Source organism: Canis lupus, chromosome 23 (assembly GCF_003254725.2).
Source record: "Canis lupus dingo isolate Sandy chromosome 23, ASM325472v2, whole genome shotgun sequence".
NCBI lineage: Eukaryota > Metazoa > Chordata > Mammalia > Carnivora > Canidae > Canis > Canis lupus.
Window position 1 is genome coordinate 31,277,522 of NC_064265.1, and position 24,927 is coordinate 31,302,448.

The following is a 24,927-nucleotide window of genomic DNA, read 5'->3' on the forward strand; positions in this document are numbered from 1 at the left end:
TGTTTTCTGGAGTGCCTCCTCCCTGGAGGATGGTGGGAGGACTATGTAATGCACTGAATACAAATGGCCTGGCCACTTGCCTCAAGGTGAGAAAACTCTTGGGGACATCACATTCCATAGCACCTGTGGAACCTGGCTGAGCTAGACTTGAACCTGATGCCATCTTTGCTCACTTTCCTCCTCTGCTCTATCCTGTTTCCCTCACAGGCTCCTCCTGAGACCACAACCTCGACAAACCCCTTACACAAGAAACTCCACCTCGGGCTTTGCTTCTAGGTACCCAACCTAAGTGATAGCCTATTATTTCCCTTCCTAGCACATGTCACAACTTAAAATCATATATTTGTGTAACCATTGGCTTGATTCTTGTCTCTCCATTAAACATAGGCAGAAGCTGTATTTTTGTTCACTGTTACATTCCCAGCCCCAAATGAGGTGCCCTTTACAGAGGACAGCAATGCGCGGGTTTGCACAGCCTCTCAAACCTCACTCCGCACTTTCCTCTTTGGGTGCTGTGGCACATTTACTTGAAAATCCACCCTACAACAGCCACCTAGCAACTCTTGTGGCCACCAGCCTCCAGCCAGTCCTACATAGGCAGATTCTAAAGCTGCGGTGGACAACGTGGCCCATGTTTGGTCACCTAATTCCTGACACAGTGCGCTGTGGTTTTTGCACCTGTCATAAACAGGTTAGCTCATAACCTGATAGTACAGAAAAATCAGAGTTAAAGGCATATGTTGAACCAGTCACATTCAAACACAGATGTCAGTGTTTGACAGTGTTTGTTTGAGCCTTTTGGCTCAGAGGGCCAAATATTCTGCATTCCTGAAAAATCCCAATTAGTTTCTCATTCTGGTATTTTCACATTGCACTTTGCTGTCACAAAACTAGGTGGTGTACATTGTTGAGTGTAGATCTATCACTTCAAGATCTGAATTAGGAGACTGAAAGAAAACATTTTGTATCTGTATATTTTTCAAAAATATGTACAGGAAAAAGGAGCCAGGTGTTAGTTTCCTATAGGGGGAACATTCTCATGGAGATACTGTAAGGCCAAGTCAGTCCACTTCATTTCTTGTTCTTTAACAGATTCTGTGGTGCCACCGTTGTCCTGTTCAGGTTCAGGAAGCTCATTCTGCAAAGGTACAATGCACATTCAGAATGCTGGTACACTCTGCATTGACAACCCCCTTAAAACCAAGAGTACTTAGAATTCAAACCTGTGAGTTCGTAGAAACAGGCAGCATAATTGATACCAATATATCCTAAAGAAAGAACTTGAAGCAAGGGATGTGAGGCAATCTTATAAGTATTACTCAGACGTGCCCTGGTCTATCTCCGGTAGGGAATGATAGCATGATGATACTGGCACTTGTGCAAGAGGCAGTCTGGCAGAAGGACGAAGAGTACAGGCTTTTGGAAGGCACTGGGATCCAAGCCCACAATACCGCCATTTGCTGGGTTACTTGGGCAAGGTATTTAACCCCTCGGACCCTTGTTTCCTGTTTGGCAATGAGAGGAAAAACCCATCCCTCATAGGACCTATGAAACTAAAGGAGGTAATTGAGATCAAGTGCTCGCCACTGTGGGTGGCCATCCGATGCTCAAGGAAGAGCTGATGTTATTACTAGTGGCTAGGATCACTGAAAAGTCCCAATACCAAATCCTTTTTTGGGAAGCTGCTTTAATTTAATACATTTGCTGGAATATTCCTTAAGCACAAGAAATGTATTTAAAAAAAAAACTCCCCTGTACCCAACATGCCCAAATTATTATGGAGGTGAGCGGAGAGCACTGAAAATACAACATAACAGGTGAGACGCCCCCCGTAGTGATGGAGCACAGCAACATAAACCCTAGTAAATGACCCTTTCATACCCTGACAGCAATGGTCACAGAATGGTAAGCCATGGACCACTTAGTATGGAATCTGACGTTTAGTGGTTTTTTTCAGCTTGTAATTTAATTTACATATAACACTGTGTGAGATTAAGGTGTACGACTTGATGATTTGACATATATATATATATATAATATAACATATAATATATACTGTGAAATGATTATCAGGATAAGGCTAGTTAACACACCCATCACCTCATATAATTAACCATGTTTTTACATGTGTGATGAGAACTTTCGGTAGTTTCCTTGTATTTTAAATTTATTACTACCAGGTTTCTGCTTTGTAGCCGAGTTTAATGATACCAATATATTTCTTTTCAATTATTTGAATTTACACTTTTTTTGGAGGGGCAGCAAACTCAATATTGAGACTTTCAGTTTCCCACTGACTCCAATGTGCAGTATATACGTTTTTCTCCTTTTAAATTATGTTCAATATATATAAAATGATTCACTTACAATATGTATACATATACCTGAACCATATACATTGTTTTCCAAACATAATACTGAGATTCAAACATATCTGTACAAATTGCAAAGAGCTATCATTTACTGTAAAGCAATCATACATTCAAACTTAAAGAGAAAGTTCGGTTCCAATAATTATTTACAGCTCACAAAGCACAAACAAGTCCTTAGTGCTGAATTATTTCATTCACAGGCAAGCAACTTTACTTAATTTATTGTATCCATGGTATGTGTTGTTTTAAAAATATTGAGAGAGAGAGAGAGAGAGAGAGAGAGAGCACGAGTGCTCATGTGCACAGACTGAGCACACTGAGCCTGGAGCCCCACATTGGGGCTCGATCCCAGGACCCTGAGATCATGACCTGAGCCAAAACCAAGAGTTGTACACTCAACCAACTGAGCCACCCAGGTACTCTACTGTGGTGTATGCTATAAAATAATACCTCTCATTTGGCCACTACTGTCTCTTATGTTAAATGCCAAAATGAAAAATATGTGTATGTGCTTAGAAACCAACACAAAGTATCATAAACACAACAATCAATTATGGTGGTATCCTGCAAAATGCCCTCAAGTCTTGGCAGCTACTCCTATGAAAAAGCCTATTTCCTCCTATTTCCCCAATTTCAGGTTGGGACTGGCCAAGTGACTTGCTTTGGCTAAAAGAGAGCAACGACAATGTCCATGGACCCATTCTTGGCTAAGCTCCACGAAGCCTTACAGATCCTCTCCTGCTGCTCTTGAAACCCTGAGATGGCCATGTGCGGTGTAGGCTAGACTAATGGGTAATGAGCCTTAGGCCTAATCACCTCATCATCCCAGCTGACCTGCTATCTACCAGAATATGTGAAAAGTCTCCCCATCCCCCAGGTGGCCTGCTGACTGCACAACACCAGCAAGTCCAGGAGGGATAAGCTAAGCTGGCAAAGGCTGGAAGACCCTCTCAGCTGAGACATAAAATCACGAGATAAACAGCTGTTGTTTTAAGTCACTGTTTTTTTTTTTTTTTTTTTTTAGGGGGGGGGGGGTTTTTAGGCAGCAAGAAAAGCTAACCAGTACACACTGCCTTAGAATCACGAGGTAGAGGAAAAGACACAGAATAGCAAGATGGCCAGACTACAGCATGGATATCATCTCCTTCCACAGTAGTGGTCCCCAAATCCTGCCATAAGCCTGTCCAGAATTCAGCAGTTCCCCTCCACTAGTATGCTTTTGTTCAGGCTCTGCTCCCCTGCCTATACCACTGTAATCGCTTCCTACCTGGCCCCTCTGCCCTGTCACTTGCCCTTTTCTCCATGGTACACATTCTCTAACAGTGTTTCTGAACAGATGTTCTAAAACTCAAATTTCAGCATAGCAGATTTCTATTTTGAAAACCACTCATTCCTAGTTATCCTCAGAATGAAGTCTAAGCATGGCATCAAATATTCCTCTCAAAATCTGGTCCAAGCCCATCTTTTCTGCCTACTTTGGGTGACAAATACATTCTCTATCCACAATGAATGTCTCACCGTCTCCAAAAGCCTTTCAAAACTCTGAGCCTTTGTACATCTGTCCCCTCTGTTGGAGTGCCCTCGTCCACCTCCACTAAATTTCTGTGCTCCCTTATGATCAGCCTAATTATTACATTCTCTCTGAAGCCTTTCCTGATGCCCAAAAGGCAATCAGCCACCTCCTTTCCTATGTAGCTATTCAAAACCCCACTTATAACATTTATTATTATAATTACTTATTTATATGTGCTGCCTCTCTAGACCCCCAGGAACAGGAACTGTATCTTATGTTCACATAGTCTTATGGCACACAGTAGGCTTCAAAGAAATGCCTGTAAAATGAAAAAAGTTTATAAGACAGAATCTGGAGCCTTCACACAGACCTAGGTGTGAAGTTCAACTTATCAGCTATCAGGCTTTGCACACACTGCCCTACAGTTTCTTGCTGTAAAATGGGGATAACATCACTACCCTTGCAAGGGTGTTTCAAGGGTCAGAGATAATGTATGTCAAATTTTAACCTCAGTCCACATCATAAAACTAGTATTAAGTGGCAGCTAGAATTCTCATTGCATACTCTTTTGATGATTTTTCTAAACTTGAACTAAGCTGTGAATTATTATCTGATATGTGTATTATTTGTTGAACAGATTATCATCTCTTAGCCTTAAATGAAAACGTGGGTGGTTCGAATTTTACTTCTCAGTAAATAGCAGCAGCAGTCTACGTTTTATTAACAGCTCTTCTCAGGGCACTTGGCATGCTCTGACGAAAAACAGTCCATGGAGCCTATTCTCCTTGTTGTTAGGCCTTTATGACATAAATAGGAGTTTAAATAAGCATTTACAAACGTACAACTTTTAGATCCTTTATTACAGGAGGTTCAACAAACTCCTTGCAGGAGAGTTCTCCAGAGATTAGGAAAGAAGAGAGTATCCTAGGACCCTTTTGGTCTAAATGCAAAAGAAAAGCCAGGTGTCCTCCAAACATTTTCCAGGGAAACTAGGATAGGTGTGTTTCAAGAATATGTCTCTAAAAATACCAAAAGATCAACCATAGACAGGCAAGTAAGAAATACAGTGTAAATGCCATTACTTCTTGTTCCTCTCCATCTTTTGTACATTAAACTCTCATCATCTGGTTTACTAGCTTTGCTGTGGTGGACAGAACATGGCGCAGAAGTCTTGGGTCCAGTCCTGATGTGACCCCTAACTGAGCTCATCATATCAGCTCTTTGGATCATATTTCTCTTCAAATAAAAATTCAAGTTACCCCCAATCTTCCCGAGTTAGAGGACTACATGGCTTTGATTTCTGTGCCCTACGAGTTTGTCCATTGACATCCTCCTACTAGGGCTCACCAGATCATACCTCTAACCCACCATCCTTGGCACAAATTATAGCCTACCAGTGGTATTGCAACATCCTCATATGGCAGCTTGTCTTCTCGCCAAGCATCGTCAATCAAATCCAAGATCCTTCCATCTCTCTGTACCTCACTGTCCATTCTCCTGCAGCTTTGATCTTGTCAGATCTGTAAGCCAAAGAGATTATTTCTTAAACATGACGACTTAGGAGGTGATGTAATCTACCATTAGGATTCCCCAGGCCTTTTAGCCTGGATGTGTCTTTTGGTGTAACATGACCCTGGGAAATGGGAAAGACTCCTCTTCTCATCAATAGGATCACAGTCTCTCCCTACTGCCCATCCCCTCTCCTCTCATGGACGCTTTATAACATATACATGTCTGTGTGTATATATACATATATATATATATATATGTGTGTATATACACACACACGTATATATGTATATGTATGTATGCGTGTGTACGTATATATATGGCCCCGTTGACAGATCAGTGTCATAGTGTGACAGATGCCTTGTGTGCAAGGCCACAGGTACCTAGAATGTAGCTTTTCTCTCCTAATTTGCATATTCACCTTTCCCTGTTCAGGATGCCTTTCCCTGGTTCACAACCAAGTGTTCTCTGTCCCCTTTAGCCTTCTCTTGCACAATTTTTTACAAGTCTCCACCTGCTTTGGCTCTAGTATTAGCATTCTTAGGCACAGGAGCTAAATGAACGTACCAAGACAGTGAAATGGGCTACGCAAAGTGACCAACTACAGAGCTGACAAAAATCCTCAGCTGTATTTGTTTTTTTTTTTTTTTTTAATTTTATTTATTTATGATAGTCATCAGAGAGAGAGAGAGAGAGGCAGAGACACAGGCAGAGGGAGAAGCAGGCTCCATGCACCGGGAGCCCGACATGGGATTCGATCCCAGGTCTCCAGGATCGCGCCCTGGGCCAAAGGCAGGCGCCAAACCGCTGCGCCACCCAGAGATCCCTCTCAGCTGTATTTGTAAAAGAAACTGCCTCCTTTTAAAAAATAGTGCCCCCTCGCCCCCATAAAATAAAATAATGCCTAACATGAGTTCTGAAAGGAGCATCTCTAGGTGAACCATAGTAGAGGGACTCCTTGCTTCCCATTTCTGCTTCCCTTTGGGGTCCCTTCCTCTGAATTTTAATGTTGTATTCCCTTGAATGCCTGGACCAAGGGGTCAAGATGTTACTTAGCTCCTTGGCCATGGCTGATTCTCCCTTTTTTTTTTCCTCCTAAACAGCAGCAGCCAGCAGGGAGGGTATGTCTGGATACCCTGTTTCCTACTCTGGGTTCTGCTGCTTCATCATCAGTGAAGCACAGTACTAGGGGCACTCCTACCCGGCCACAAAGCAGCCATCCTGATGGTCTGGAACCTAATGGCACCAAAGACACTCCCAGTCACTCCTGGTTTCTGAGGCTACAAAACATTCATAAAAGGAACAATCTTTAAGGGTGGATTCCAACTCCTTCATACGGGCTGTGCTTGGCCCCAAAAATATGACTGCATGATGGCCCTAATGCCTGGGTCATTAACTACACAGTTTGGGGTGGGCTAAGTGTTTTTATCCCCATGGGAAAGAGCCAGGCGAAACTGAAGCAGAAGGGACCCAGCTATTTTCGGTCACCAGTGAAATAGCTGAGGCCTTGCTGTTTTGGTCAAGAATTAATCCAGTACTACCGAGTGGATAACTCAAAGCAAGTAAAAGGATATTGCTTTTAGGAAATCTCCACACAGTTCCTGTTATATTTTTGGAATCCCTGTCCTACACGAACCCGTTTTCCTGCTGCCATTTCTTTGTCCCCTGGGATATCCTCCTCCTTTTTCTTGCTGATCGGAACTAGCTAATTTCCCCCAGTCACGTACAGATTCCACCTTCTTGTAAAGTTCTTTCAAATCACTCCAGCTTCAGCATGCATTCTGCTTTTGAACGTTTCCTTCTGGTCTTTATGATCCACCTAACAAGCTGGGTCGTCTCTCTAACAGATTCTATCAGTGTCTACAACTACTGTGTGTCGATCCTGCAGCAAGGATCCAGTACATCCTTTCCAAATTTGGCCTCCAGCTTTCTTCACTGTCCCTCTTCCAAATACCACTAACCCTGTTATACTTCCCTGGCTTTGCACTTAAAAGCCTCCCCACCCCACCACCACCCTCCCCCAATCACCAACGCCTACTCTTCCTTCCAAACTCAACACTGGTGTCAGCTCACCGGGTCAACAACTCATTTCCAGAGTCAGGCACTAAGGTGCCTTCACTGAATCTTCAGGGGCTGAAGAATGGAAACGATCAAGACCCCAAAGATTCAGATGCAGTGAAACGCCGGGACACCTGCACCCCGATGTTTCTAGCAGCAATGTCCACAATAGCCAGCCTGTGGAAGGAGCCTCGGTGTCCACGAAAGATGAATGGATCAAGAAGCTGTGGTTTATGTATACAATGGAATATTCCTCAGCCATTAGAGACGACAAATACCCACCATTTGCTTCAACGTGGATGGAACTGGAGGGTATTATGCTGAGTGAATAAGTCAATCAGGAGAAGGACAATCATTTATTTTATGGTCTCATTCATTTGGGGAATATAAAAATTAGTGAAAGGGAATAAAGGGGAAAGGAGAAAAAATGAGTGGGAAACACCAGAAAGGGAGACAGAACATGAGAGACTCCTAACTCTGGGAAACGAACTAGGGGTGGTGGAAGGGGAGGAGGGCGGGGGGTGGGGGGTGACTGGGTGACGGGCACTGAGGGGGGCACTTGGCAGGGTGAGCACTGGGTGTTATGCTATATGTTGGCAAATTGAACTCCAATAAATAAATTAAAAAAAAAAAAAAAAAAAGACCGGCAACGTCCGGGACACGGCCACTGTCCCGAGCACGTGCCACACTCGACAGAATGAGACACTACTACCTTCCCTAACGAACCTTCTCTTACGCACGTGACAGCCCGGGGCCTCCGGAGCAGGTGCTCCGTACAATGTTTCCAGCCACCCCCCCCCCCCCCATCAGTCTACAAGACTTGGCTCCCGGGTCATCTCCCGCAGGAGGGCGGTTCCTAGACCCAGGCGGGGCGCGGTCCTCGTCCCTCCTGGGGTCCCTCAGTTCCCTGGACACAGCGAGTGGTCCCAACGCGGAGCTCGTCACACTTTCCCAGACCCGTGGTGTCATCCGGTTTCTGTGCTTTGCAGATCCGCAAGCCGGCGGTTAACGCGAACTAAGCGGGCCCGCCTTCCCCCGCGCTAGAAATGACCCTCGCGGGCCACCACCAGCCGTCCGCAAGCAGGGGGCCGCCCCGGTCCCCACTTCCGGCTGGAGATACCAAGTGTGGAAGCGGGGGAGGCCCGGAGCCGCCACGCGAGTGCCTTTCCACCCTCCAGGGCGAGCGGTGGGGACAGTGGTTGTGAAGATGAAGTGAAGACATCGGCCTCCACTGACGGGAGCGGGGAGAGGCGCCGCTGAGGAACCAACGCGTCCTCGTCCCTCCAAAACCGGGACTAGGGGCGCGGGAAAGCCTTACCCGCACCGGACTCAGCGCCGCACCCGCTTCCACCGGAACTTCCACCCCCCACCCCGCGCCTCTGAGGATCACGTGACCCGCGCGGTCCTGCGCTCCGATCCCCGGATGTGATGTGGGTGAGCCCATTTGCATGCGCGGAGGGGCGTCCTGGGAGGACGCTGCTCCGAGGAAGAAGCGAGGGGGCAGTGGGCGGAACGAACGTGCGGACGGCGGAGGCCGGACGTCGGGGTCGGCGGTGACGCGCGTGCGCGCCCCCGGCCGGAGGTAACGGCGGGAAGGCTCGGGGGCGCGCGCGCGTGCGCAGCGGCCCAGTAACCGCATGTGCGCCCGGTGGACGGGCGAGGGGCGGGCGTGTCCCGGTCCGGAGGCAGCCCTGGCTGCGGCGGCGCCGCGGGCTGCCCGGCCGTACGGCCCGGGGCTGGCGTCCGCCGCCGCCCGCTGGCCCCCGGGCCCGCCCTCGCCGGCCCGGCTCCGCTGCGGCGCCCCGCCCGTCGGCCTCGCCGCGTGTGCCCTGCGGAGCCGCGAAGGCGGACGTGGCCTTTGGCGGCGCGCCGTCCGGGCCAGCCAGGTGGTCAGCCCCTCCCCCGAGGCCGGGCCGGCGGGAGGGCGGCGGGGGGGGCGAGCTGCCGCCCAGGCCTCGTCTTCCGCGGCGGAGCCGGCTGCGGGCCGCTCTTCCTTTGCAGAGGAGGGACCCCCGGCACAGCCCTCCCGCCTAGGCTGCCAGATCTGGTTAGCTTCCCAGCGTTGTTGCGGCTTAGCCTTGGCGGCACTGGGGCCGATTCGCCTGGGGGCGGGGCGGGGGGCACGAGCAGTTTTTATTTTTATTTAAAAAAAAATTTTTTTTAGCAGTTTTTAAAAAGTGAGTTAATAATGTTCGTCCAAGAGGTACGGAAATGCAGGAATCGTGAAGGACTGAAGAAGTTGGGAAACCCTGAGTTTACCTGATCGTTTGACATCAGGGGCGCGAAAGAAATGATCCAGGGCTTAAAAGGGACGGTTCCTTAGGAGCACTTTATTTATTTATTTATTTAAAAGATTTTATTTATTTATTCACGAGAGACAGGCAGGGACACAAGCAGCGGGAGAAGCAGGCTCCATGCAGGGAGCCCGAGGTGGGCCTCGATCCCGGGTCCCCAGGATCACGCCCTGGGTCAAAGGCAGGCGCTGAACCGATGAGCCACCCAGGCTGCCCCTTAGGGGCACTTAAAAAAAAAATTTTTTTTTTTTTAAGATTCTACTTATTTATTCATTCATGATAGACATAGAAAGGCAGAGACACAGGCAGAGGGAGAAGCAGGCTCCATGCAGGGAGCCCGACGTGGGGCTCGATCCCGGGTGTCCAGGATCAGGCCCTGGGCCACAGGCAGGCGCTGAACTGCTGAGCCACCCAGGGATCCCCCCTTAGGAGCACTTTAATCGTGAAGATACTTGAGGGCCCTAAGCCTAGGGCGCATACTGTCTTCCTTAACGTTCCTTACCAGCCTCAGAGTAAAAACGAGTCCAAGGTCATTGACTAGTCTTGATTTGTAGTTAGAGTAGCCTTATTTGCAGAGAGTAGTTTTCCTTGAGCCTTTCATCCGATTCCTTAAATAATTTCACACTTAATAAAGAAGTATTATAGTGTAGGTACACTACGGTAATACAGAGTTCCCTAACTGCTTGCATTCCGTTTTATTTTATTTTATAGAGGCGAAGAGGAAGCCCTAGTAAGGACCATCAACTACATGTAACATCTACATATTCACATTTACACGTATTATAGCTGTAGCGTAATCATATAATAAGCTTCTGTATTTTCTTACTTGAAATGCAGTACCGCCTTTAGTTTGTCATCAGCTTCTTGCCCCTCTGGCTACACCGTTCTCAGTGATCAGTATAGTAGAAGTGAAATTCTCTTGGGTTACAGACTCCTAAACATTTAGACATTCACACTGCCCTTCAGTGCATGTAGGTTCATGTTTTAAAAATTATTTGTAATAAATGTGTATGTTAAGTGTACTGTGCCATATTCCTCGCATTAGAAGGTAGAAGATCTTTGCTTTGTCCTTCCTTTTCTCATTTAACGTTGCAGTGGTGGCCAGCTGTGACAAGATCAGTAAACCACTCTATCAGAGTTCCCTACTTAAAAAAAAAAGTCAACTTGATTTGAAATTCATCTGAAGCCAACATGAACAGGGATTGCAAGGATTTAATTTATTTTTATGTTAGGGTACCCGCAGCTAAATTTTTATGTTAGGGTACCCGCAGCTAAATTTGCTTTTTCAGCTTTACAAAACCATAGTCCTGTCATCACACTTACAAAAATTTATAAAAATTCCATGATGTCGATATTCAGTCTGGGTTTAGATTTCCCCAAGTGTCCCTTAAGTGACTTTTTACAATTAGCTCTTTTGAAGCAAAATCCCATAGAGATTCACATGTTGCATTGGTTGATACATCGATTAAATCTTTTTAAATAGAGCGGTTCCCTTGTGTCCCTTGTCCCCCTTAATATTCTAGATTTAGCTGATTGCATCTGCATGACATCCTTTTAACATGTACATCTTTTCCCTTTAAACCAGTAGTTAGATCTAGAATTGCACTGTCCACTATAGTAGCCACCAGCCAGCTGTAGCTATTAAATATTACCATGATATAAAACTAAAAATTCAGTTCCCTGGCTTCATTAGCCACATTTCAAGTGCCCGGTGGTCACAAGTGCCTGGTGGCTACCCTTTGAATGGTGCAGAAGTAAAATTTTTCAATAATTGCAGAAAGTTCTGTTGAATAGCACTGATCTAGAAGATCAGATTTAACTTTAATTTTGTGTGTGTGTGTGTGTGGGGGGGGGTCAAGACGATTTTCCAGGTGGTACAGTAGACAATCTATTGCATTATCAGAGAGGTATGAAATGTCTGAGTTGTCTCTCTTCTGTTAAGATTGAGCAATGTAATGGGTTCAAATATTGTTAGCCCAATCCATCCATTGTGAAATTCCCCATGAGCTTTTCACTTAATGGTGAACTCTTTTTTACAGATTTATATCGCCTATATTCATTATTGCATTAGGGATTGCAGAATGGTGATTTTCCCACTCCTGCCATTCCTTCAATATTTATTACCTGGAAATCTTTTATGAGAAGAACTCTACCCCAGCAGCTATTTGACTGTCATCAGCTATTTGAAATATATTTTGTAGAGGAAAGGCAAGGAAAATGCTTAATTCTTTCCCTCTATTTTCAGACTACAGTAATGAGTTGGTGGCTTAGCAACCTCCAAAGGTAACCATGAGGGTTTTTGCCCTTTTTTTTTTTTTTTAATCATCATGGAGTTGAATATATTTAAACTGTTTCAACTTATTGCAGTCTTTTTTTTTTTTAATACTCAAATTGTCCTGCCTTTGGTCAGTGGCTTCCCCTTTAAGTTGGTTCCTGTCCACCTTGTTATGATTAGTAGTCTTTGATAATCAGTTTACCTATTTTCTGGTAAAACATGTTCCTCCCTCATTTATACATTAATGCCCACCAAAATGCCCTGGCTCTTTAGAGTAGGAACCAGTATTTAGAGACCACAGTCTGGGTGCTACAGGTGCTCTTATTGTTAGGTTGGTCAATGGTTCTAGCATTCACAGTGGCCAGTTAGGAAATATATATAGTTTTAAACAAATATACAGAATTCATACTGATATTTACATTTTATTTTATTTGTTATTTTTAAAGATTTTATTTACTCATGAGAGAGAGAGAGGCAGAGACACAGGCAGAGGGAGAAGCAGGCTCCATACAAAGAATCTGATGTGGGACTTGATCCCAGAACTCTGGCATCACGCCCTGAGCCAAGGGCAGATGCTCAACGGCTGAGCCACCCAGGAGCCCCTGATATTTACATTTTAATTTAGGTTTTTATATTTTTGTCTTGCTGAAAATGTTGAAACCCAATGTCATTAACGTAATTACTTTTAGTTATGTTATATATGTTGATTTCAAATTAATAATAACAATATGATTCCTGACTAGTGTTTAGGATTTCTTTGCAGTTCTTCTTTTTTTTTTTTTTTTTAATCTTTAGTGTATATCCCACTTGGGATACATACAGTTAAAATTATTGCATTTTAAAGACATATGAAATATTTCATTATATGATTAGTTTGTCACCTTGATAACCTAGTTGATTTGTTTCATTTTGTTTCCAATTTTTCCATACTGCCTGTTTTTTTCCCATTTGGACTTGCTTTTATATGTAAAACATTGGCATAAAACTAGTAGTATAAAATGCAGATATTCACACAAGATTAGCTTTCATTCCTTTTTTCTCTACCCTAGTTCCCTTTCATATAGGTATCATATTTCCTAGCTTTGGGCTTATTCTTCCATAAAAATAAATGCATTATCTACTTGCTTTTCCCCCTAGTGACATATGCCTTGTAGATCCCTCCTAAGAAGTATGTTATCCGTTTTTACGGCTTCATAATATTCCATTGATGGATGAATTGTCCCTGTTGATAGGCATTTGTCCTCCTGTTATATATAGTGCTGCACTGTGTGTCTTTGTTCATATGTGATTTTATTATTTTTGCCAGTGTATATTGTGTATTTTGCCAGAGTGTATTGTGAAACTTGAGTTTGGTTAATGTAAATGTAAAAGAAAGGGTAACTTAGTATATATATTTTTAAAGATTTTTATTTATTTATGACCGACACAAAGAGAGAGGCAGAGACATAGGCAGAGGGAGAAGCAGGCTCCTTTGAGGATCCTGATGTGGGACTCGATCCCAGGATCACAACCTGAGCCAAAGGCAGGTGCTCAACCACTGAGCCACCCATGTGTCCCCTAACTTGGTGTATTTGAAGTTTGTATTTCTCTTCTTGTGAGCAAGATAGAGCATCTTTTCATGTTTTGTTGTGTGTGTTTTAATTTAATTAATTTTAAGTTTTAATTTTGATTCCAGTGTTAATTCCAGTAAACATATAGTGTTATATAGTTTTAGGTGTACAATGCAGTGATTCAAGACTTGCATACATTACTCAGTGCTCATCATGACAAGTGCACCCCTTAATTCCTGTGACCTATTTCACCCATTTCCCCATCCACCTCTCCCCTGGTACCATCAATTTATTCTCTATAGGTAGGGATCTCTTTCTTGGTTTGTCTCTCTCTCTTTTTTCCCTTTGCTCATTCCTTTTGTTTCTTAAATATATGAGTCAAATCATATGGTATTTGACTTTCTCTGACTGACTTATTTCACTTAGTGTTATAGTCATTATACTCTCTAGCTCCATCCATGTCATTGCAAATGGCAAGATTTCATTCTCTTTTTATAGTTGAGTAATATTCCATTACATACCCGCCAATATATACACATACATATATGTATATAAATCCATAATGGGTATAATAATATAATATGTTTTCTTCTTTACCTATTCATCAATTGTTGGACACTTGGGCTGCTTCCATATCTTGGCTATTGTAAATAATGCTGATCTTTTCATATGTTTAATGTCATTTGCATTTCTTTTTCTGTGAACTACTTGTTCACATCTTCTGCCCATTTTTCTATAGATTCCTTTACTACCCCCCTCAATTTTTGTTTTATTATTATTTTGTTGAAGATTTACTTATTTCAGAGAGAGCGAGCTTGGGGGAGGAGTGAGGGTGAAGGAGAGAAAAACTCAAGCAGATTCCATGCCAAGTGCAGAGCTGGACATGGGCCTTGATTCAAGACCCATGAGATCATGACCTGAACCAAACAAAACCAAGAGGCAGGCACTTAACTGACTGTACTACCCAGGCAGCCCTCCTCCCTCAATTTTCAGGAACTTTTTATATATCTGGATAAAACTTTCAAATACTGTTGTTGTCTTTAGACTTTGCTTATGGTATTTTTCCACTGAAAGTATATTGTAATCTATTCTGATTTCTCAGTCTTCTCCTTATTCTTTTTGGATTTTGAGTCATAGTTTGATCAATGTTTTAGAACTTAATTATTGGGACGCCTGGGTGGCTCAGCGGTTGAGCATCTGCCTTCAGCTCAGGGCACGATCCTGGGATCCGGGATCCAGTTCCGCATCGAGCTCCTTGCGGGGAGCCTGCTTCTCCCTCTGCCTGTGTCTCTGCCCATCTCTCTCTGTGTCTCTCATGAATAAATAAATAAATAATCTTAAAAAATTATTATTTTGGAAAATTTCTTTGATACTTTATCTGTGATTTTTTCCCCCTTTAAGTAGGAACTTTTCTGGCAATGGTAAATTATATTGATTGTTTATTGGAACAGCCATAGAACTTTGTAATCTTAGTGGTGCCAAGACAGGTAAGGAACAGAGCATCATTATCCTCCTTTATTTTTATTTTTTTAAAGATGTATTTATTTATTCATGATAGACAGAGAGAGAGAGAGAGAGAGAGAGAGAGGCAGAGACACAGGCAGAGGGAGAAGCAGGCTCCATGCTGGGAGCCCAACGTGAGACTCGATCCCGGGACCCCAGGATCGCACCCTGGGCCAAAGGCAGGCGCTAAACCACGGAGCCACCCAAGGATCCCCCATTATCCTCCTTTAAATGAGACTTGATGAGTAGGCATATCCCTTCTATTAGTACACATTAATTCATAGTTGTATCTAGAGTTTTTATTTTCTTCCTGTGTCTGATTTTGTGAGTAATTTGATCATGGGTTTATACTCTGAATATTTTTCCTGATCTGCAAAATGAAGAGGCTAGTTTTTTAAAAAGATTTTATTTATTCATTTGAGAGAGAGAGGGAGCATGAGCAGGAGGAGAAGCAGAGGGAGAAGCGGACTCCCTGCTGAGCAGGGAGCCCAGCACAGAGTTGGATCCCAGGACCTGGACATCATGACCTGAGCTGAAGGCAGATGCTGAATTGACTGAGCTACCCTGGCACCCTATAAAATGAAGAGGTTCAATTGGAGGCCTTCAGATCGTTTCTAGCTCTTAAATTCCAATAATCTAATGAATTTCAAAGCTTTGTGTATTATTAGATACCCTATCTGGAGTCTTTTCCCCCTAAGATTTAAAGTGTGTTTTCCCTGTTTCCCATCCTGTATTTCCTTTAACAGTCCTATTCTAGATGTCACTGATTTAAAACAGCCTTCATTCCAAAGGAGAGTTATAATTAATAACTTACAAGGAGAGTTAAAACAACTTAACATTTGTTGATGTCTTGATTTAACTGCAGAAATGACAGTTGTAGAGCTACATTGTTTTTATTTTTTTATTTTTTCTTGTGCTTACGCTGTTTTTATTTAATCACCTTAGCATTCTATGTTAGTGACAAGGAGTAGCAGATTATCAAACATTAAGTAAATTTGTATTTAATATTATGAACAAAGAATATCTAACTTTACATCAGTATCACATGGCACAGGCAAAAGAAGAAAGCAAAGTGACAGTAATACAGAGTTGAATGAGGCTTAGTTTTGGTTAGGAAGGAATCAGTGGTGTAGCTATGAGAAACTCACATGAGAAAAGTACACAGAAAATATGAGCCCTTGCTATTTACCTGATTCTAAGGAATGAGAACTAATGGTATTTGGCAGCTATTCAAACAGATAATGAAGATATTAGTAAAGAAACATATTACACGTCAGTAAGATTATTTTCTAGAGAGAATGTTGCTGGTCCCCCACCCCACTTCCCCATTTTTTTTTTTTTTTTTAACAGAGATCTCTTTGTTTTATTAGTCTTAGACCATTATTTTTACTTCTGAAATAGCAATCTCCCCAGATGTGGACTATTTTCACTATCGCGTTACTGCCATCTGGTGTCCATGGTGGGGAGTTCGCATTTTTTCCTATATCCAGACTTTTTTGGTTTGGTTTCATTTATTGCCAAGAAGACACTATTAAACCAAAAGAAAACATGAAGGTATTTTAAGATCTGGAATCCTCTATGATTTATAAAGATTGTACATTAGTTGTGACTTGGGAGTCACACCGCCTATGTTTGATCCTAGGACTATAATGTGTAGTTCACTGTAGTCAACTTATTTAACCTTCCAAGTTTCTGTTTCCTCAAAGTAATACCGTCTGTCTTTTACAAGTGTTGTGAAGGATGAATTAGTACATACGAGGCAGAACAGTTAGGCACTCAGTGACTGTTGCCTTCTGTCAGAGACACATTGCTAATTTTGAACAATGTCCTCTAGAAAATATATATTATCAAGTGTGTGTCACTAATATATATTGCTAAATATATTAATGTTTAAGAATGATATGACCTAAAGAAGTATAATTTTACTGATAATTTTGAATGACTGTAGTAGCACTGTCCTTAGGAATAGCACTTTGTTACAGATTTAATGAATATCCATATACAGTAGTCAAGAATATGCTACTTACAGCAGACATTTCATTGGCTCCTGGAATCCCATGAAACCTTGGAGATTATAGTTCATACAATTCATTTTACAGATGCAAAAACTGAAGTTCAAGGGCACAAAGCTACTTAGTTGCAGAGCAGGATTCTATCCTGGGTTTTCTTCTACATGGTACTGTGGGAACTGTGCACTGCCTTGCAGCTCCCCAGAGTGTAATAAGACGTGGAGTCTGGATTGTGCTATAATTGACCATATCATGGTTTGAAAGAAAGTGGATTAGAACATGCAAATCTCTTTAGGTTTTTATTTTATTTAATGTCAGTGTAATGTGAAGGATAAGCCAACTGGAGAAAAAAGGTCTCTGCCATATTTGTGCACAAATAGTTTAATACTCCTGGTTAGTAACTTAATTTTTTTGTTTTGTTTTTTAAGATTTTATGTATTTGAGAGATAGAGTGGAAGCACAAGCAGGTAGACGGGCAGACAGGGAGTAGGGAGCCCAATGCTGGTTTCAATCCCAGAATCCTGGGATCATGACCTGAGCTGAAGGTAGACACTAAACTGACTGAGCCACCCACGCACCCCTCCTGTTAGTAACTTTAGAAATGGATGCAAATAGCATGCAGTGATTGTATTTTCCAGTCTTCCAGGACACCCTATCCTCTCCTCTGTCACTACTAGGTAATATTTCGGGTCAATTCTTTCTTTCCCATACTGGACTAATAATTCCTTGAAAAGAAACATGTCTTTCATCATTATGTGTTTGGTAGTACAACACTGAATTGATGATGAATCAATTGACGAAGGAATCCCCTTCTCAGAGCAATGTAATTTTTAGATGAGGCATTAGGACAAAGGGACAGAACCTTCCACCCCAGCCTTTGAGAATTATTTAAAGACTAATTCAGGGCTGAGCTTTTGAAGGCTTAAGGAAAAAAGCAGTGTCTCAGGAGAGAGAAGTAGTTTGACAATGGTTAATATTGTGTAGAGGTGAGACATCACCGGCAGTTACTTCCAAATTTATTTACTTTTTTTAATTTTTTTTTAAAGATTTTATTTATTTATTCATAGAGACAGAGAGAGAGAAAGGCAGAGACACAGGCAGAGGGAGAAGCAGGCATCATACAGAGAGCCCGACGTGGGACTCGATCCAGGGTCTCCAGGATCACGCCCTGGGCTGCAGGCGGCGCTAAACCGCTGCGCCACCGGGGCTGCCCTACTTCCAAATTTATGAGTAATCTTTTACCTCTCCTTCTCACCTTCCTTTCTTTATGGTGTATCTTTCCCTTTCTATGCCAGTCTGTTCTGTCTTCTTTCTCTACTAGACACTTTATGACCAGCTTGCACAGAGGGATAGGGAAAAGGGAGGGGAATTGTGAGAAGTTCAGCCAAAAGCATCTAAAATATGCCATACTGAAATGCTACACTAAGCTGGAGCTGAGTAGGTGAACAAAATTAGATTTCTGCCCTTGAGGGTTGAATAGTAGGGAAAAAGAGTGTGCAAAAACCTTATTCCCAGTACAGTGTAACTCCTGTGAAAGAACTTGTTAAAGACTAACAGTGGGGAAGTCCAGAGGAGGGAGGGAGGGCCTGTGCAGCTGCCTTTGAGCAGAGGGAGGATGTTCGAGGAAGCTTCTCAGGCCTGTCATCTGAAGGGCGCATATAAGATCTCCATGAGAGACCAAGGAATTCAAGCTCAGGGCATTTAGTCTTTTTATAATATCTCTTAAAAAAAAAAGATATACTTTTCCTCTGATGCATGTGACCCCTAATTATTTCCCCTCATTTTGTGAGATGCTTTGTGCCAGTGTCCCTCTGCTTCTAGTACCGCTGGTTCAAGGGGCACAGGAATGAGGTGTGATTTCTGTCACATGGGGAGTTATCAGCGGCAATTCAGATCATTGTAAGTTATTTTCTTTCAGCCTGAAATGTATTTGGTTTTAATATTTCTGGAAGTGATGTTCCTTGACTGCTTCTCTAGTCATCCTAAGAAGTGCTGTGTTTTCTCTTTGTTATTTGTTATGGTAGGCTTTCACTCAAATTCTTAGCTTTGTAAGTTGGAATGTTAGAACTTAAAAAATGAATTTTCTCCTGAATGACTTTTTTTTTTTTTTGCTTTCCCAGTTGCCAAAACAAAGGGGATTTGGCGATGGAGGCTTTGTTGGAAGGAATACAAAATCGAGGACATGAAGGGTGAGTTCACTTTTGACCTTAAGCTTCTCACTGAGTTTATAAAGCATATCCTCCAAGTTATGCCTCTGACCATTGTGTGCTTTGGGTACAGAAGCAAAGATGCTGAGTGGAACTTGGCTGATTCTTGTTGTGTTGTGGACAGTATCTCTTTGGGGCATCGGCCTCATCTCAGCAGTGTGAAGCTGGCCGCTTGCTTTCATCCTACTCTTAGTTTTTTCCTCTTCAAAAGCAAAAGTAGAAGTTTAGAAGTTTTGTACACTAAGAATAAATGCTTTTATAAAGAGATATTTAAACCTTTGTAGCTATAGCTTTCTGTGGCCATTCCTGCAAACTTATATGAATTCAGTAAATCTCTGTTTACTTCTTTTTTTGCCTCTCTGATATCTGGCATCTCCTATAACTGTGAAGGGTATCAGTCAGTTTACAATAATAAGGTCAGTTGCAGTAAGTTTCTAATAATAATGTGGGAAGGAAATAGTTGAAATAAATGTGGCTCAAGGATGATTTTCTTGAAACAGCTTCTAAAATTGTATTGTCATTTTCCCAATTGTTCACTTCCAGGGCTTTTATTTTGGTTAGCTAAGAATGTGACAGACTTGCCTGATTCTTCCTGAGAGCTATCCTAAAACATTACAAAAGAGGTGCTTGTTGGTTGTGGAAGCCTCGCTCACAAGCCAGACTTAACCATCAGTCTAGTGTTTGACCAAATGACTTAGGCTTCAGGGTTGGCTTTTAGAGGGAGACAAAATATACAGTGGAATAAGTAATCACCTTAAGATGAACATTAAGAGGAAAAGCTCAGGGGTGCCAGGGTACTTAGTTAAGCATCTGCCTTTGGGTCAGGTCATGATCCCAGGATCCGGGGATTAAGCCCCACACCAGGCTCTCTGCTTAGCAGGGGTCTGCTTCTCCCTTTCCCTCTGTGCTCTTTCTCAGGTAAATAAATAAAATCCTTAAAAAAAGGAAAAGCTTAGAGATCCTTTTCTTTGCCTCTAATAATTTCTTTACTGATATCGTTCCACCTCAGGTGGGTTTACATCTGCTATATTTTTACATGGAAAACAGGAAAAGTCATGGGCATGTGTTCTTATTTACAGGGGATTTTTGACATCCTGTGAAGCAGAACTACAAGAGCTGATGAAACAGATCGACATAATGGTGGCTCATAAAAAATCTGAATGGGAAGGGCAGACACATGCTCTCGAAACTTGCCTGGACATCCGTGAACGAGAACTTAAGGCTCTTAGGGGTCAGCTGGATATGAAACACAAAGAGGTACAGCTGTTGAGTCACTCTTTTTTTTGATATCTTGACCTTCAGTTTTATATTAACTGTGTTTCTTAAATATTTAAGAAAGCATTTGTGTGTCAAGTTAGTTTCTATATTATCTTTTAATTCTAGTGGTTTCTTTTAGGAGAAAAATTAGTTGTGAAAAAACACATAAGAATATTAATATTTATTTCAAGTATCATGTTAGCTTGGTCACACGTAATACATAACTTCTTCAGGAAAATGTGAAGGTGTCACATGATCTTTGTATAACCCTCATCCTATAACATGCCCATGTTAATGTTGACTGAGTTTAATGAATGTTGTTTTTGGCCTCATTGTATGACTAGGGTAAAAAAGTTAAGCCCAGAATTCAATAATATGCCTCTTTGGGTATAATTTGATAGAAAATTCAGAAAACCCTTTAAAAATTTTTATTTGCCCTTATTGAAAATTAGGGGAAAAGAAAGAAAAGGGAAAAATAAAAATTACTTGCAATCCCACCATCACTAGTTATTGGTGATTTGAGGGAAAAGTTTGATAATATGCTGACTGATTTCTCATAGATTAGCTGGTATAGTAAAAAGAAGAACGTGGGATATTGGAAGGGAAGCAGAAAGCACGTCTCAGCCCAGGAATTGCTTCTAAATGTCCGGCATGAATGTCAGCATGAAGATTGGAAGAGTTGTAGGGAAGCACTGGTCCCAATCCCCGCTCTGCTGGACTTTCCTACCAGTAGGATCACCACATATTAGTGCTGTTACTCAGCTTACTTAGGAACACACTTACGCTAGTATAGTATGCACACTGACATTGTGATTCTTTTGATGATACTTACCAAGAGTATTTTAGAAATATTTCATGTAACAAGGAAAGAATTAGGCTTGATAAAAAAAATTTTTTTTAAAGATTTTATTTATTTATTCATTAGAGAGAGAGAGAGAGAGAGAGGCAGAGACACAGACAGAGAGAGAAAGAGAAGCAAGCTCCATGCAGGGATCCTGACATGGAACTCCATCCCGGGTCTCCAGGATCACGCCCTGGGCTGAAGGTGGCGCTAAACCACTGAGCCACCCAGGCTGCCCTGGATAAAAATGTTTTATGCTTGTCTCACTGGCTGACCATTTGCACTTCGAGTCAAAGCAGTACGGGGTAATATTGGCCATGTCAAAATCAGTTTTCTGTGAATGCCATTTGCTAACTGGAACTTAATTTAAAATTTGGGTAAACCTTTCAGAATGTATTTTAAAATTATACTTCATGTAGAATGTAGAAGGTGGTAAAAAGGTACCTGAAATGATAATCATATTTGATTTTTTTAAACATTTAGGTAATTTAGGTAGGGTCAGTGCTCCTTATCTGGTAAGCTACTTTAGCTACCATTTCTTTATTTCTCCTGGTGTAAAACAAAAGTAGTCAGTAAGTTAAAGTGATTATGGTTTCTTAGCTAAGAAAAACACCGTATATATATATAGATATCTAAGTCGTTTATTTTGTTAGAAACCCATTAAAGAAATTCCCATGTGTGTGATTATGAGAATATTTAGTCACTCTGAGGCTGTTTAAACTTATTCCTATAGCTTAGTTTTGATGTCAAGGGCATTACTGCTATTACTTAATACCTTAAAAAGAAATTAAAGGGATTGAATGGATAGGTTCCATGGTAAGGATCTGAAGATTTGGCCTGGGGACATAAAAGAAATTTAGAATTGTAGCTGTCTGGTCAATTTACTGCTTCATTGATTGGGTTGCTGAAAGTTGATTAAGTTTCTAGAAGTAAAGTGCTTTTACCAAACGCTAGTAATGGGAATCTATCCCATAGAGTTCTTCTGTGAAATTGTGTTGATATTAACACATTCATAATCTACTTTGATATAAGAGTTAGAAAATAGGGCTTTAAGTTTTTGTCATTCTTATGTGTTTGAAACTTACAGGCCTAGAAGCAGCCCTGTGGTATGAACTGGTGCTACTCAAATGACAGGTCCATGGTGAGATAGAAAGGTTTCACTAGAATGTAAATCAATATATTGCATCCTTCACTTCATAGAAAGTTTTGCCACATAAAAAGTGCCAGTTGCACTACACAGTGTGTTTGGTGACATCATTGCTTCACATTCTGCCTCCTTATCTTCTGCTGGATTGCTGTAGTGACCAGCTCTAGCCTGTGTGCAGATCATGCTTGGAGGAGTACTAGTATAAACAATTCAGTTTGTAAGTGAATACTTTATGTGTTTTCTGATTATATTGTTGGGATTGGGTTAGTTTTAATGGCCATTTCTGTTAGTGTTAACTGCTAATGCTGCACAGAGCAAGTTGGCCTGATGAAATGAGTAAGGAATTTGGAGTCCTGGCTCTGCCTCTTTTCAGCTGATTGGCCTTGGACAAATAGTCTAACCTCTCTGAGCCTGTTTCATCATATGTAAAATTGGGACATGATGTCTATATCCCAGGGTTGTTGTAAAGAATGACTTGCTATTTAAGAAAGCTCTTTGAAAACCCTCAATCATATCTAAAATGATCTTTATTTTAGCTCTTTCTTGTGTCATCCATACTGACAGTTTCAAACCTTGGCTCCCATTTCCCTGCCCAATGCCATTCCTCACTCTCAGCATTTAACATCTTTTTTTCTCCTTTTTTCTTTAAGAAATTTCAATATTGTTGAATGCCCATTATGAACCAGACCTTGGTACATAACTAAATTTTTTTAAAAAGATTTTATTTATTTATTCATGAGAGACACAGAGAGGGAGAGAGAGAGAGAGGCAGAGACACAGGTAGAGGGAGAGGGAAAAGCAGGTTCCATCCAGGGAGCCTGACGTAGGACTCGATCCCAGGTCTCCAGGATCACGCCCTGGGCTAAAGGCGGCACTAAACCGCTGAGCCAACGGGCTGCCCCTACAAAACTAAATTTAAGCAGTCTTTTCTTCACATTTAATATTTATGCTTGCCATGTGATGTAAGTAAAAAGAACAATGGTTCTGTAAGGCTGGTAAGAAAAAACAGTAATCACCTGCCTGCCCCTCCAAAGCTGGAATTCTGGTTTCTCTGAAACAGTCATTTCAGTGCCTTTAATTCTTTCTTTTGGTATTCTCCCCATGTTTTTAGGTAACATTTGGTAGTGATTCTTGTTAATTTTCAGTTTTAGCTATTTATCTAATGACTTACTACTATGAAAGATAAGAGTTTTGCTCTTTTACATATAATTTCCATCTTGTTATCCTGCCAGGATCATAGGCCTTAATTTCTGGTTGGATCGATATTTAGTATTTACATCATTAAGATGGTAAATATTATTCACATCTGGGTCAGATAGTATAATGATAAACTTAATTCTCATACAACTTTTTTTGTTTTCCTGGGAATTAATAATGATCTCATTTTCATTTGCTTTTTAAAAATGTATCTACTACTGATCCTTCCCACACCCCCTGACACAAGTATAAGTCTTCTCTGTGTCTGCAATATATCAGGTAATCTATCCATTTTCTTCTTCTTTTTTTTTTTTTTTTGGAGCCATTCTCAAATAAGGATGGGATGTTCTCTACGTTAGCTAGGTAGCTGTCATTTTGACAGCTCCTTTCACCATTATTCTGGAGTTTCCTATGCTTTTCTCCTTTTTGTCTCTTCTGTCATCTTTATTTATTTCTGTTTTTGGTAGAACATACTTTTGAGATTTTATTTTTTATTATTATTTTTTTCTTTTGAGATTTTATGTGTCTAAAATATCATTATTCTCTTTTTATACCTGATTGAAAGTTTGATTGGCTATAGAATTCTTCAAAGTAAATTTTACTCAGGATGTTTTTAGTTAAATACGAATCTTTCAAATTTTAACATCTGGTAATGACAGACTGGTTAATTTGGACCAGCCCACCCACTGAGACCAACTAAGTAAGTTAGATTAAAAAAAAAAAGTCTGCTTAAGGTAGAGTGCTAAACAAGCTAGTGAAGAATTTACCAGGCCAGGATTTCGGCTGACTAGAGGTTGAGGGAGGAGCCCACAGCCTGGGGCAATTATTAGCTGAAATTAGAGAAGATAGCTCAGAGGATAGCTGAATGGGGTTTTTAATAACTTCAAGATGCTAAGAGAATAAAAAGTTTGGTGTCCAAGGCAGCTCTGAACCCCTCCTCACTTTAGATTAGGACCCTAAAAGGCAGTACCCTAGGAGGAAGTATGGGCTGGATTTAGAACAGGCTTCTTGAAATTGCCACTTAGCCACACATATTTAAATATCTGAAATCAGTTTGAGGTGATCCTAGAGTGCTGTTTTCCCCAGGCATCTCCAAAGTGCTAAGGTTTTTAGGAATCTGGAAAAAGCAAACTTAAATTTTCTCCAAAGGGAAAAAAAACCCCACCATTCTGGGGCTTAAGTTATGTCTTCAAAT

The 24,927-nt window shown here is 41.6% G+C and overlaps 2 protein-coding genes across 18 annotated transcripts in view; one reads left to right on the forward strand and one right to left on the reverse strand.

Moving 5' to 3' along the window:
* Nucleotides 1-956: 956 nt before the first annotated feature.
* On the reverse strand, nt 957-8,911 carry ANAPC13 (anaphase promoting complex subunit 13). Of its 7 annotated transcripts, none has more exons than XM_025448750.3 (3): nt 8,771-8,911; nt 5,280-5,405; nt 957-1,138 (listed from the first exon to the last, which is right to left on the reverse strand). In XM_025448750.3, exons 2-3 carry the CDS (start codon nt 5,376-5,378, stop codon nt 1,013-1,015), a joined length of 225 nt encoding a protein of 74 aa, XP_025304535.1. In that variant the 5' UTR covers nt 5,379-5,405; nt 8,771-8,911; the 3' UTR covers nt 957-1,012. The 7 variants fall into 7 exon arrangements, with proteins under 7 accessions (XP_025304535.1, XP_035560658.1, XP_025304540.1 ...); XM_035704765.2 differs by lacking the exon at nt 8,771-8,911 and adding an exon at nt 8,573-8,713; XM_025448755.3 differs by lacking the exon at nt 8,771-8,911 and adding an exon at nt 8,410-8,547.
* Nucleotides 8,745-24,927, forward strand: part of CEP63 (centrosomal protein 63) — a 65,061-nt gene continuing 48,878 nt past the window's right edge. For 6 of the 11 annotated variants that reach the window (XR_007405261.1, XR_007405262.1, XR_007405263.1 and 3 more), the window contains exons 1-2: nt 19,204-19,272; nt 20,370-20,547. Coding sequence is in view for 8 of the 11 variants with exons in the window: in XM_049099891.1 (XP_048955848.1) it covers nt 19,229-19,272; nt 20,370-20,547 (222 nt within the window). In the remaining 3 variants the exon portion in view is untranslated. The other 5 variants (XM_025448742.3, XM_025448745.3, XM_025448741.3 and 2 more) reach the window with 5 other exon arrangements.

What these genes read in the sequence shown, in the direction of transcription:
- ANAPC13 (XM_025448750.3), bottom strand. Translation starts at nt 5,378, where the DNA reads ATGGACAGTGAGGTACAGAGAGATGGAAGGATCTTGGATTTGATTGAC. An exon ending in AGGATGTTGCAATACCACTG is followed by an intron (nt 1,139 to 5,279) that starts GTAGGCTATAAT and finishes GTACCTTTGCAG; the next exon opens with AATGAGCTTCCTGAACCTGA.